Source organism: Gymnoscopelus microlampas, assembly GCF_963454915.1.
Source record: "Gymnoscopelus microlampas genome assembly, chromosome: 24".
Classification (NCBI taxonomy): Eukaryota; Metazoa; Chordata; class Actinopteri; order Myctophiformes; family Myctophidae; genus Gymnoscopelus; species Gymnoscopelus microlampas.
In genome coordinates this window covers 28037533-28053004 of record NC_139961.1, presented here as the reverse complement: position 1 = coordinate 28053004, position 15472 = coordinate 28037533, and the positions used below count along the sequence as shown (strand labels likewise).

The following is a 15472-nucleotide window of genomic DNA, read 5'->3' as shown; positions in this document are numbered from 1 at the left end:
TTTTGCACACATTTTTCACGATTTTTCAAAAATAGCAGATCTACAAGCTCATAGCGCGGCACTCGGTGCCGCGCTATGAACTTGTATATCTGCTATTTTTGAATAGCCAAAAGTGTAAAATATGGCTTTTTAGCTGAAATCTAAAAATGACACAGATGCGTTCCAGGTCTTAAAGGGTTAAGTTAGAGTCAGTTGTGCAGGTTGAAAAAAAAATTGTTAGTTAAACTTATATTAATGCCTTCATGAGGACCCCTATTATGTGTAACAGCTGGGGAATTCACAAGAAACATTCTACGCAATAACACAGGCCTGGTTTAGAATGATTTTGCAGTAGCTTTGGTTGCACAGACAGCAGGACCCTGTTGTCACAAAGGAAAATGAAATGAGTCAGACTTCAATGTCCTCCTCGCACAGCACAGTTCTCCGGACCGTTCTCAACTTAATGACCTCATCTGTGCCGCTGATAGAGTCGACAGCTCCATCTTGATTCTCCTTGATGTCCATGGGGTATTTGGAGGTGACTCATCATCAGTCATCATGGTAGGTTGGGGGAGTCCCTTGGGACTGCAGGCATTTAAATTGTACCTTGCAAACACCTCCAACTTGGTTGAAACCCCTAAAACTGCCATCAGCTTAAAGATGGATCGTGTGATTTGTTTTGTAGAATAACATTTTTATTTTGTCCAATCTGTATGGTAGAGTATGTTAGTAGAATTCCTCCCAGATTCGGCACAAACATGAGCATGAATTAATTAAACTATTATGCCACCGAAATGTGCAACGCCCTACCACCAGCCATAATAAAGTGTGACTACCTAGTCCCTACACTCCTTCAAAACCACCATAAAAGAGCACCGATTTGCAACCCCCCACTGTATTGATGATTTCTTGTAAAGTATTGTATGTCTTTATATATCTTGATGAATTGAATACATAGGACCACAATGGAAGCAAGCCCTCGTGGCTTTTCGTGTTATCCTTGTAGCATTATTGTATAATTGTACCTCTGTACTTGTTTTGCAAACTGTTAATAAAGCATTCAATCAATCAAGAATATAAGATATACAATTTGGGCTGTACAGTATCTGGTCTTTCTGCTCTTCTATTGAGGCATTTAGATCCTGTGTCTAGGTTGGATATGACCTTTGAAACAATCCTGTTTCTGGTTTGAAACACATTTCAAAAATCTATTTCTCCCCCAGAGGACGCGGGCAGGCTCTATTAGCTCATTGGTAAAAACGTTAGCAGGAAAGTTACATAGTGCAGCTTGAAGGTCATCACATTAAATGCATTTCTGACTGTTAAACTACCAATGTTGCTTTTAATACGTCGTCCCTATATTGGGTTACACACAAATAGCTTATCGGAGGCATATCGTTGTATGACGAAGTAAAAAATAGAAAAAAATATATCACATTTTTTGTTGATTCCTTGATATATAAAATATAAAACAAATGCGCTTCTCAATTATTCAATTGATCGAAAGAGTGATCAATAGAATAATCGCCAAAAAAGAAAAGAAAATTGACAGTTTCAGCCCCACTCTTGAGGTTACCTGATGCTGATGCCTTTTCAATAAAGCATTCATTTTTTTGTTACACTTGTTTTTCTCTATTTTAATGTTTTTTTTTAGCTTTGTGATGTTTGATACAAATATTTTACCCTGATTGTAGCACTCTGAGGGCATTATAAATACAATGTATTATAGTTATTATTACCTGATGGCCAGGTGCGGGGCGGAGCGGCCAGTGATGGTACAGAGGTAAGGCTTGGTGTTGAACTGGGAGATGAACAGCTGCATGGTGATCTCACACGTCTCGTACTGCAGCGGACTGAAGATCACCGTGATCTCCACTCCACCTCTGGCTGGGATCACTCCTGGAACGCAGATACTTATATATCAGTGACTCTCTCAACCTATTTAACCCATTAAGACGTGTGTGTGTGTGTGTGTGTGTGTGTGTGTGTGTGTGTGTGTGTGTGTGTGTGTGTGTGTGTGTGTGTGTGTGTGTGTGTGTGTGTGTGTGTGTGTGTGTGTGTGTGTGTGTGTGTGTGTGTGTGTCTCTCTCTCTCTCTCTCTCTCACTCTCATACACACACACACACACACACACACACACACACACACACACACACACACACACACACACACACACACACACACACACACACACACACACACACACACACACACACACACACACACACACACACACACACACACACACACACACACTGTGCTAAAAAGTTGGATAGCCACAGGTACAGTAAGCAACTAATTACTTGCTGTATGTAAGATTTATTTTTGTTTGAACAAAGTTTAGTTTAGTGTTAAGACATGAAGTGGAGGAGCCAGAGTACAAGGATAGAGCACGGACACAAGAGAGACGACGGAGCCACCATAAGAAAGACTAAAGGACACTGAGAGAAGAAGAGAGACAGAAAAGAGACAGACATCTAGATCATAGTTCAGAGAAGCCCTCAAATTGAGTAGTAGAGCAGTTGTTCTCAAACTTTGTATTTATTTCAAGGACCCCATATCTCTGAGAGTGCACAAATGGAACCCAAATCCATTTGATTCCATTTGTGCACTCTCAAGACTTACAGTCAAGGTCAAGGAACCCTGAGGGGTCCTTGGACCCCACTTTGAAGGGCGTCCATTCACTCCATTGAAAAAAGCGGATTGTTATGTCGGTGACATCACTGGAGTTAAAACTTTTCAGCCAAACTTTAGCTGCATTTCAGCAACAAACACAGAATGCTGCGACTTCATAGTCACTGTATATAGACACTGGAAGTGGCAGCTCAAGTGCAGGCTTCCCGGACGTGTTGCGATGCTTTCCAGACAAGCGTCATAGCTGGATGGGTTTTTTTTTTTTTGGAGGAGGAGAGCACTGACTGCTCAGTGTCAATGTGGAGACATCTGTGGAACTGAAGGCCATCATGTCGGCGGTACCGTTGATTTACTGAGCGTGTAACAGATGCCGATCCGACGTGTTTGAGGAAACGCAGCCCTGGCTCCTCTTGAAGGCTTATGGGTCAAATTATGTGTATTGCAGTATCGAAGGGGAAAGGCGACTTCTCTTCACGAGTTAGATTTTTGAGTCTGATAGCCCATTGGTTCTCAAAGTGGGGTCCGGGGACCCCCAGGGGTACTTGAGGGGGTTCCAGGGGGTCCCCAACTAAATGATGGATAGGAACCAAATGGACCCTTATGGGTCTGTAACTCTGAGAGTGTACAAATGGAACCAAATGGACCCTAACGGGTCCATTTGGTTCCATTTGTACACTCTCAGAGTTAAATTAGCATTGATTTTACAATATGAATTGGGGTCCCAGAGATATAAATGCCATTAAATGGGGGTCCGTAGCCCTACTGCATGTTAAACTGGGGGTCATTGAAATTAAAATGGTTGAGAATCACTGCAAGAGACTAGAGAGCTGTAAAAATCTTCTCTTATTGGGGTCCCTGGCATATCTTTTCAAATGGGGGTCCGTGGGTTAATAATTGTCAATTTAGGGGTCCTTGACATGAAAAAGTTTGAGAAACACTGTGATAGCCTATAGCTATTCGTTTCTCAACGTGGGATCCGTAAGGAGTTACGGAGGATTTGACAGTGTAGATTAAGAGATACAAATCGTATGAAATAGGTGTCCATGGTCTAATGCTGCGTTCACACAGGCAGATACAAAGATACATGCTAGATGCTACCATTCAATTTCAATGGAAGCCAGCGACATGAAGATACGAAGCAACATCCGACGTTTGTAGCCGCTACAAAAGATACAAATTGAAGTTGAGCTGGGTTCAACTTCCAGACACAAAGATACAAAACTACAACTGTAGCTCCGATGACCAGTGGTGGAAAAAGTTCTCACATATTTTACTTAAGTAAAAGTACCAATACTGCAATGTAGAAATACTCTGGTAAAAGTAAAAGTTTGGAATTATAAAAACGTACTTGAGTAAAAGTACAAACGTATTGGTATCAAAATGTACTTAAAGTATCAAAAGTAAAAGTACACGTTTTCAAATGTATAAAATGTATAAAAATCCTTTGAAAATAGCAGATCTACAAGCTCGCACTGTGAGCTTGTAGATCGGCTATTTTCAAATGGCCGAAATGTATATAGGACTGCAGTGGTTAATGTATGTTTTGTAATAATAATAAAAATCGACAAAGTAACTAAAGTTTTCAAATAATTGTAGTGGAGTAAAAGTACAATATTTGCCTCTGAAATGTAGTGGTGTAGAAGGAAAAGTATTGAAAATTGGAAATACTCAAGTAAAGTAAAAATATGTCAAAATTGTACTTAAGTACAGTACTTGAGTAAATGTACTTAGTTACTTTACACCACTGCCGATGATGCAGCGCTTGGTGACGTCAACGACCGTGTTGAGCAACACACATACAAATCGACAGAGAGCGACAAATATGCTGTGTATCTTTGTATCTGCCCGTGAGAACGCAGCGTCATGCAGGGGTCTTCAAAGTTTTTCAGGCCAAGGACCCCTTAGCTGAGACAGAGATGACCCTTGCTACATATTGGCTAAAATTATGTTGCAGAATAAACGTTTTCATATATTTCATAAACTTGTTTGACAGCACTGTCATCAGTGTTCATGTTTTTGTTGACATATCTTTCTATCAATATGTTGGATTCATGTTAATGTTTACTTTCAGACATTTAATCACTTGAACCCTAAATACTAAGTAAACTTGACTTTTGGCTCTGTACTTGGGCTGCTCTCGTTTCCCCTCTACACCAAACCTCTTCGCCGAAAATAGCCGATCTACAAGCGAAACGTTGTGAGCTTGTAGATCTGCTATTTTCGGCTAATGTTCCCCTCAGAATAGGGATGCTAGGGTTCAAGTGGTTACTGTAAAAAAAATCCCATCACACAAAGATTTGGCGGCCCCCCTGTAGCAACTCTGAGGACCCCCTGTTGAAGACCCCTGGCCTAATGCATAACAAACTGGGGGTCCTTGAAATTATACAGGTTGACAATCACTGGACGACTATTACGTTGAAAACAAGGCACCCAAGTTGACAGAGGTGCCTCGAGGTATAGAGCAGGTCCGCATCCCCCCGTGTTAGTGTCAAAGTGTCCTTGAGCAACAAGCTGAACCCATTGAGGAGGTTGGCGCCTTGCGTGGTTCCCTCCGCCGCCGACGCGTGAATGGGTGAATGTAATGCAAATTGTAAAGCACTTTGGATAAAAGGCGTTATATAAATAAATGCACCATCCTACCTGCGAGGGGCTGGACGGAGAAGGCCCTGTGAGGCTGGAGGATGTGGACCTGGAACTCAAAGTCCACTGGACAGCTGCAGCTCAGAGGAATGACGTGGACCACACTGGATAGGGGACATTAGGTAAGGACAAACACAAAGGTGGGGGGTGGGTTAGGTTGTGTTTGGGGCCTCAGAATTACGGATGGGTCAGCCATCCAGAAATCCTCACTCCGAGCGCACGGAACTCACACGCACAACCAGGTATACACAAAGATACAGGATCCTCCAAACAGGCACGAGCAGAATGGGTAATAGCTTCTTCCCCCCTAGGCCATAAGACTACTAAATAAGCTAAAGTGAATCCCCTGCAACACCCATGGTGTATCATTTTAACTTCCTTAAACTTCATTACTTTAAGGGCTATTCTTGCTGTATTTATGCTACATTTTATTTGTGTGTTACGGAGCACCATTCCACAACCTAGGCGTTTTCACAGTGCATGTATATGTGTGACAATAAAAACTCTGTTGAACTGTTGAACGCACTCACCTCCGTCCTAGCGGTATGGCGGGCAGGTCGACATGGGAGGGGATGTTCAGGTCATCGATCACGGGATAAGCATGAACTGGAACTAACAGATTCTCCTCTCCCTGAGTGTGTGTGTGGGGTGGGGGGGCAGAGAGACGAAGAGCAAGTGGTAAGATTTCCAATTAAAGATGAATAAATATTGAAAGTTTTATCAGTTACCTCCGGTACTTTGATTCATTTGATTCTCAGAAAAAAATAATCTTTTAAAGATGCTCCACGCATAGATAATACCTCAGAGACCAGCCACAGCCTTCTAAATATTTATTTAACTTTGTTGAATAAATATTTGGTTGTTCCATAATCTTGAGTGCAGCACCACAAAAGCAAGCCAAAAAGGTTAAAAACCAAGTGTTTATGGTTTATGTCTCTTTAAAGTGTGTAAACACAGGAAGGATCTCTCTGTTGAAACACAAACCTCAAAAGCTCCTTGCCCCAGTCCTCACCACTTAAGCTCCATACACCAAATTGTATGTATTTGGCCATAACCACATCAAAATATGTTGTTCCAGGGCATCCGATAGTGTGTATAGTTTCACTGTAGGCTGATGATAGGTTCTTGGTTTACGTATGTAGTTAATATTAGATTATTGGTTTACTTATGTATTACTTTATTATTAGATTATTGGTTTACTTATGTATTACTGTATTATTAGATTACTATTTTTAAGCATGATGTATTATATGTATTATCTTGTGTCCTTGCTTGCTGTAAATCGCTCTAGATTAAGAGCGTCTGCTAAATGCCTAAACTGTAAACTGTTGACTGCGGGGGCACCCAAGGCTGTATCCTTGACCCCTTCTTTTTGTCCCTCTACACAACAAATCTCTTCACTACAAGCCAATAGCCAACCTACAAGAGATTGGCCATTTCTGAAGAAGGTTTCACCTAGTATGACATGCCAAGAATAGTGTGGTTAACCCATTTAGACCGGGAAAGAATCAGTGTCACTGTTTTCAAAAATAGCAGATATACAAGCTCATAGGCTATGAGCTTGTGTATCTGCTATTTTGAATAGCCCAAAGAAATCTTAAAATGACACCGGGATGCTTTCCCGGTCTTAATGGATTAAAGATTAGAATGACGATGCCACCAAAACGGAAACGGTGGCCTAATAATAACACTGCATTGCGCAAATGACAGCTGGCTTTTCAGCAAAAAAATGACAGCACAGCAACACAACAACGTGGCACATGGAGCTCTGACGGATGCCAAACCTTGCAGTGAACCCGAATGCAGTCGTAGAAGTAACGCCATTCGTCAGGCTGGAATTGGACCTTCACTGTGTAGGCGAGGCCAGGAACGAGTCGATACTTGATGATGACAGATGGAGAACAGGGTAGAAACATTGTAAACGCAACCAGCCCAATTCAAGCCAAAAAGCAGTGATGGAAGAAGTAGTACATTTTATTTTACTTAAAGGAGTAGTTCACCCAAAAAAGTACAATCAATTACACACCCCATGAAGCCTTGCATTCATGGAGATGTGTTTTTGTCGCATTCCTGAGCCAATAATTCGATCAAACTATTAGCTTAGGAATGCGACCAAAACAAAATAAATCTCCATGAATTCAAGGCTTCATGGCGAGTGTAATTGATAGAAAAGAAGTAATTTTTTGGGTGAACTACTCTTTTAAGTAAAAGTGTCAATAACGCAGAAATGTAGAAATACTGAACTGTTACAAGTCCAAGTTCTGTATCCAAAATGTACTTGAGCAAACGTACAAAGGTATTTGCATCAAAAAATATTAAATTACCAAACGTAAAAGTCATGATTTTGCAGAATGTCCCATTTTACATGTTTTCAAATGTATAAAATGTATTACTATCTCTTGAAAATAGCCGATCTACAAGCTCACAACACGCATTGTGAGCTTCTAGATCGGCCAATTTCAAGGGCTGAAATTGTGCATGTATGTTTTGTAATCTAAATCTACAAAGTAACTAGTAACTAAAGTGGTCAAATAATTGTAGTGAAGTAAAAGTACAATATTTGCCTCTGAGATGTAGTGGAGTAAAAGTAAAAGTATTTGGAAATACTCAAGTAAACTAAAAACACCTCAAAATTGTACTTAAGTACAGTAGTTGAGTACATGTACTTAGTTACTCTCCACCACAGCCAGAAAGTCTCAGATGTGAACTAAAACGTGGAAGGAAAGAATACATTTCTTTTTAAATTACCTTTTTTGTATATGTTGTTTTGAAGTACTTAGTTTGTGTGGCAATGATATGGATATTAATCACTTCAGAGGATATGTTGATTAGTTTCTGTGGGAGAGGAGGCAAAAGAAAAAAGGAGGCAAGATTCAATGGGTTTGCGTTGTGCATAATTGAACAAACACATTTCAAAGTTCACAACAGGCCTGCATCCAGAATGCTGTTCTCGGAATGAAATCCCCTGTCTGTTCAGTCACATCAAATCCAGCTCCCGCATTACCCAAGTCAAATACATAATGATAAGGGCAGGTTTTTCACAATCATTCCAGAAATTGTAATTGTATTTGTATTGCATAGCAGCCTCACTCTCTAGGCCCGAACCTCTAGTATAATATATTGTTTTTTATTCATTTAGGCAACTTTGTGTTGTCTTGGTGTATGAAAGGTGCTATATAGATAAGGTTGCCTTAATATTAAAAAAGTTGATCCCAAAAGCCTGGCCATGGGGTCTCTTTGCATTATTGTCCCTGTCGTCCAGTTTCCCCAACAGCCCCCATAGCATAGAGCAGAGTCCATAAGCATTCTTACGCTATTTGTTGCGGTCAAAAGTGATATCAAAAAGTGATGAAAAAGGCTACGCGTTATTTTAGTCCGGACATGTCCTTTAATGCAGTGTTTCTTAACCACTTGAGCCCCATATACTTTGTTGTACAACAAAGAGCGAATTGTTGCTATTTTTGTAAATGTTACACTTTTTTTATACATTTCTGGAAACTTTGGGCTATATTGACATTCCCAAATTAAGTCCCCCGGGTTGAAAGTCATTAAGCAACTGACTGGAAAGAACCCAAAACTGCTGCTGTCTGATTCTGGTATAGGTATCCAACATGACCAGAGCCTTCCGTTTTCATTTATGGGCTGAATAAAACAACCTCCTCATCGGACCACAGATTTCATAAAGCATGAAATCCCCACCGACTTCCATGAAAATCCATCTCCTAGGAGTTCTGATAGAGAATTGAACCCAGCCACCTGCTTGTGAAATTCAGCCATGTGCCATCTGCCCCCTTTAACAGCTCACCATCCAGCCTTACAAAGCTTGACTATCAATTTATTCCACTGTATGCACCGGAGGTTAAAAGAAAGCCGGAGTCCAAAACGGAGCCTCCTGCCCTCTCCATTATAGGGAGACGAGGGACAACGGTTCAAAGAAATCCCGACATAAACGTTTAAATCGAAAAGGTTCTCTTCTCCTCACCAGGACCTTGTGGTAATCCTTGCCCAGCTCGAACCCGTTGAAGTGGAGCGCCGAGGGTTCTGCTTGGATCAGACCGTTGCTCTTCAGCCTGGCATAGATCTCTAGAAGAAAGACAGAAAATCGAACAGTGACTAAATAAGCAATAGTAATCTGTAGAATTAACAGAAAAAGGTGAGACCGGAAGGTAGGACGGCGGTGAATTAACCACATGAACCCTAGTGCCGCTACTCTTTAAACTATTTTTTCCAAATAAAAGTTGTTTTAATTTTGTTGCCGGTTTGTAAAGCAACTTTGAGTTCTCAGAAAAGCACTATGTAAAATGTATGTATTATTATTACTAGGGGTGGGACGATATGGGTATCTCACGATACGATATCTGTGGCGATATTATTATTATTATTTTTAATATCGATATTTTTCGGCAGTATATCGATTATTTATTGCGGGAGGAAGTATCGCAATATATCGCGATATCGTCCCACCCCTAATTATTACTACTAGCCGACATCAAAGCAGGACTCCTGAATCGCTGCCCCTCCACTCCTTCCTGTCTAGCATCAGGGTATTTAGCTCTGCAGTGTTGTTAGCTCCGCTGTCACGCCGCAGTGTGTCTACATGGGTGGTGCACCTCCTTATCCTCTAGCTGTGCCTCCCACAGGTGTCAGTTTGCTCGCTACCAGTTGTGGATGCCTGACACAGTGCCCTGAGAGCCTCATTCTTCCTTCTCTGACCATCCACGTTTCTGATGTTCGCCCATGCATGTTCACACTAAACAGTACATCATGTTTGCTTTAAATGATTATCAAGCCTTTTGAAAAGTGCTATAATAAAGGCACTGAATAAGTGTCAATGGATAACAATAATAATAATAATAATAATAAAGATTATTATTATTATCACAATCAATTTGTTTAATCACTCAAACTCTTGCTTGGCAAACTAATACTTAGTTGACCGGGCTTGGCTCTGTACTTGGTCCGATCTTTTCCCCTCTACACCAAATCGCTTTACCAAAAAATAGCCGATCTGTTGCGACACACTGTGGGCTACTACTTTTTTTTTTTTTTTTTTTCTTCTGGGGGGGTTCTCTTCTGTGGCCAGATACATATCAATTTAGGGGTCCTTGACACAAAAAAGTTTGAGAATCACTGCGCTATAGAGCGGCTATAATCGCCCTCCCCAGAATAGGGATGGCTAGAGTTAACAGTGGAAAAGCATTATGTGTGCATTGCTGTCAGATTAAGCATTCAGGGCTGATGCCATACTTGACTCCAGAAGGTGGTTGTGGACGCTGGCTCTTCTGCTCTCCTCCACAAGCTGTCTGAGGGGAGTCGTTGTCCTCCTGAGTGGCTCATAGAGGCTCTCTGCAGGGCCAGACACAGACACTTCCATGCTGGCTGCAGATCAGATCCAACTTCTCACCACCAGGGACAAGACAAGGGGGCTGGAAGACAAAAGGGAGAATCTGTGAATCTGTTCTCATTGGATTCATTGGTTCAAAACTCAATGGAATCAGCACAGAAATCTGTTTTAACCCATTAAAACTGGGAAAGCATCCGTGTCATTTTATACTTTGGCTATTCAAAAATAGCAGATAAACAAGCTCATAGTCACTTTGTGCTATGCTATGGGCTTGTATCTGCTATTTTTGAAAAATCATGAAATTGTTTACAAATCTTTGAATATATGATTTTTTAATAACATTTTGAACTCAAATCTTTGTTTCTGAGGGTCCCTGGAACAACATATTTTGAGATGGGGGGTCCTTGGCCAAATACATATAATAATTCTGAAAAAAAGGTTTGAAAACCACTGATATAGAAAGATACGTTTTTCAGAAAACTGTTAGGATTTAGAAGATATTTGTAGAATCAGCCTAAAGGCATGCAATCTGAATTCACTTATCAACAGTTGACGACTTCATAGGAAAGTTCATATGAAAATGCATGTGATGGTCAGCCAACAATAAAACAAGTACAAAATAAATTACAATAGCCTACCAAGCTGGCTAATATTACCCTGATTAAGAGGCTTCTTCGGGCGTTAATGCTCTTAAATCCAACAACACCATACATTTAACAGTGTTTTGAGTCTAATAATAACAAGACTTTGTGAATTAAGTCGTTTGTATGCAAATGTATCAGTGTCAAACATTCACACACTTGTTGCTGGTTGTTGTTGTCTGTCTCTCTCTTTCTGCACCCCTCCCGCACCCTCCCTCGACATCAAACAAAACGTTGCTACGGCTACGTCAGGCTCACCGTTGCCAGATTTTGTGAGAGAAATAAGCAGCCAGGTCTATAAAAAGAAGCCCAAAAGAAGTGACTATCTAGGCTACATGAGCACTTTAAACCTATGGTACATACATTGGCTATTTGAAAATAGCAGATCTACAAGCTCACAACGCTTCACACTTGATAAAGAAGCCAAAAAAACAGCAACTGTACAAAACAACAAGCCCAAATTCGCTGATAATAAGCAGACATGGCAACACTAGTCAGGGCTCAAGCTGCATTAATACTTCGTCGCCCGACGGTGTCGCATGCCAAAAATAGCAGATCTACAAGCTCACAACGCGGCGCAGACATGAGAGCATATTAGGCATGGATCCAAAACGGTCATCTGTCATGACCATCATAGATGAACTCCAACATAGTGTTTGTACTTTTTTTGCCCTTGCATCTACATAAACGTTCAAATCTAAAAAATAAAGTGCTTACCCCATGGCCACGGATGTTACAATTATTTTAATTTTATTTAATTTGAATCCAATTGGTGGCCATTTCCTCATAGAGTTATAATGTATCCAGAGTGCAATACACCTCTCAACCGATAGGGTCACGTGGTTGAAAACACATTGCGAAAATACGGAGAAAATGGCCACCAATCGGTTTAAAATCCTTTGTATTGAACAATACGGAAAATACAGGTACTTCCGAGGGCCCGTACATAATTGTAACATTTGTGGCCATGGGGTAAGCACTTTATATTTGAAATTTGAACGTTTAAGTAGATGTACGGGCTAAAAAAAGGAGAAAGGACAAACACCAGGTTGAAGTTCATCCATGACTGCCATGATATGACAGTCATGTATCAGGGCTAGGGGCAGGACTAGCCCTGAAACATGACTGTCATACCATGACAGACGGGCGTCATGTGAACCATGGCTAGGGGCAGGACGAGCGTCAGGAGGGGCGGCGGTGACCGCAAGCTGGAAAACTTCTACTTGTTGGAATAAATAAAGATGACTTTATCTTTATTCAACACCTCCACTGTCTGTGTGTGCTGCTGAATTGTACAAGATAGACACTCAATTATGTCTTTTCCACATTCCATGCAATATTTGCCACGTTTATTACAGGATCGAAGCTTTGCTTTTATTATCTGGTCAGATCCTGCCGAGAGTTTTTCATTTTCTTTTTGTTTGTTCGTTTGTTGTTGATTTTATTTACCTTGATAAGAAAAAGAAAAAACTAAAGTGAGCTCGCCTGGCAAAAACAAAAAAATGCACAAAGTGGGATTTATCGGAGTTTTCATGATGTACACACAGGTGAGAAAAGTGTGTTGTTTGATATTAATATATTGGTATAAAGCAGTGGTGGAAAAAGTACTCAATGTTTTACTAAGTATCAATACTGCAATGTAGATATACTACAAGTACCAACCCTTAAAATTAGAAAGTACTCATTATGCAGAATGTCCCATTTCCCACGTTTTCAAATGTATAAAATATTTTAAAATCTTTTGAAAATAGCAGATCTACAAGCTCACAATGCATGCATTGTGACCCATTGTGAGTGGAAAGTGTATTGGAATAGTATAAAGTATTGAAAATTAGAAACACTGCAGAAGTTTTTTTTTTTTAATCCTAAAAGGTGTACTTAAGTACTGTACTTGAGTAAGTGTTGGGGAGACTAAGACTCGGGTCAAAAGTAACACTTCTTACATGTTCCTTCATAATTCACAGAATACTTGAAATATTCATCTTTTGTTTTAGAAACATATGTGCCCTAATTACTAATTGGTAGCAATACCAATTGGTATTGCTTGGTATTGCCCCCATGACGGGGGCAATTGTAACAGTATTGGGGGCTATTGTAACACTGGTTGGGGGCAATTATAACACTGTAGAAATAAGTCATATTAACACACTATATCTCAAATAAAAGCACATCACTAAGTAATATATTTTTTTAAATAATTTAACATTTTTACTTAAGAATGTTTTATATATAATTACAATTATTTTGTATTTGTATTCGAATTATTTTATTTTTCAATTTGTTTTTTTCAAATATGTCTATTTTTTATTTTAAATCCCATATTCTTCAATAACATAGAGATACAATTGGCTGTCATCTAAACCTTAGACAGCAGAAGGAAAATACTGTACATTTAAAAATGTACGTTTACACCTCAAAATCTGTTTTTGTTGAAAACTTCTGCTGAGATGAAATGATCATTCTATCCTTCCAGATATAATGATCCTTGACAGAGAGAGGACCCTACTGAGCATGTGCACAAGAAGTCTCACCCCTCTAGCTTGTTTCTGACTAGAATTATTGAGTGTGTTACGTTTGCCCCCTGTTTGACCCCAGTCTCCCTACTAAGTAACTACTTAGTTACTTTCTACACCACTGATTCCGTTCATTACAGGCAAAATCCTCCCCAGGGTGTCACCACCCTCATGCGATTCTTGGGAAAGAGGAAGAAAGATGCATGAGGGACTTGTTGCTTATGAATACGTCCAAAGAACCTGGTGAGTCAGCCTAAACTATGGTCATGGGCATGGTCATCGTATCATATGTGTGTGTGTGTGTGTGTGTGTGTGTGTGTGTGTGTGTGTGTGTGTGTGTGTGTGTGTGTGTGTGTGTGTGTGTGTGTGTGTGTGTGTGTGTGTGTGTGTGTGTGTGTGTGTGTGTGTGCTCTAGCAGTGATTCTCAACCATTTTAATTTAGAGGACCCCCAGTTTGACATGCATTAGGGCTACAGACCCCCATTTAATGGCATTTCTATCACTTGGACCGCAATTTATATTGTAAAATCTATGTCAATTTAACTCTGATAGTGTACAAATGGACCCGTTACGGTCCATTTGGTTCCATTTGTACACTCTCAGAGTTACAGACCCATAAGGGTCCATTTGGTGCCTAATCTATCATTCAGCTGGGGACCCCCTGGAACTCCCTCAAGGACCCCTGGGCCTAGGGGTCCCCAGACCCCACTTTGAGAACCAATGGTTGAGGATCCACTGAAGTTCACTAGTTGTGTCCACTCCGGCCAGTATCACCTGTTTGATGTAATTCTTTACTGACATCTAGTGGTAGAAAAGGGTAGTGCATGCATATTAGAAGCTGCCAGGCAGAGGTGGAATTAGTAGGCTATTCTTCAGATGTTTTAACCTAAGTAAATGTAGAAATACTCTGTTACAAGTAAAAGTCCTAGTATTGGCATCAAAATAGGCCTACATTACCAAATGTAAAAGCAATCATGCAGAATGAAAATACATAGGGCCCTTTTTTTGTTAAAAGGTGCTTTAGCACTATATTCTGATAGTAATCATTGCTATAGAGTGTTTGTTCAGTAACAGGGGTCTCCCTGTCTCTCCAGATCTTTAATAAACAGATAAACATTTTCAGGTGGGTGGACATTTTCAGCCAATCAGGAGAGAGTACACCCATTCATCAGCTTAATTATTATAGTGTCCCAGTTCCAATTTTGTCTGCTCATTTCTTAGTGTCATCACTTGCAGTTTCACTTGTTTAATCTGTATCCTGACTGAGTTCTCTATCCTGATTGGATAATCAAGATTGGTAGGCCTATTGCGACCTGAAAATATATTTTCTGTTTAATAAAGAGCTGGAGAGACATGGAGATTCATGTTACTGAACAAACACTCTACTGTATAGCAATGAGTACTATGAGAAAATAGAGCTATTTAACACTCATTTACCAAATAAAATCACTTACCCTACCTTTAATGCACTTATCAACCAAGTGCCATGGTGTCAAACGCATGAAAAGCAGCAAAGTGCCATGGTGTCAAACGCATGAAAAGCAGCAAAGAGTGTGTCTAAATATCATAAAGGTTGTTCCACAAGGGGCATAAACAGATGCTACGATGTCTGCACTTAAAATTAAGACCCGAGGCCGATTCAAAAGTTCTCAAACTTTTGTACAGTACAGTATCTGAAAATGTTTTGTGCCAGGGATTTGTGTTTTAAAAAACATTCAAAA

General features: G+C 40.2%; 1 protein-coding gene across 1 annotated transcript in view; it reads right to left on the bottom strand.

The window, feature by feature from the left end:
* The window catches only part of cfap221 (cilia and flagella associated protein 221), a gene marked incomplete at both ends in the record, with an annotated part of 50095 nt that extends 39468 nt beyond the window's left edge, over positions 1-10627 (bottom strand). Inside the window, 7 exons of the mRNA XM_084050951.1 lie at positions 1719-1878; positions 5254-5357; positions 5784-5884; positions 7038-7133; positions 8002-8088; positions 9236-9336; positions 10501-10627. Coding sequence (XP_083907077.1) covers positions 1719-1878; positions 5254-5357; positions 5784-5884; positions 7038-7133; positions 8002-8088; positions 9236-9336; positions 10501-10627 — 776 coding nt within the window. The remainder of the gene's footprint in view (positions 1-1718; positions 1879-5253; positions 5358-5783; positions 5885-7037; positions 7134-8001; positions 8089-9235; positions 9337-10500) is intronic.
* Positions 10628-15472: the final 4845 nt, after the last annotated feature.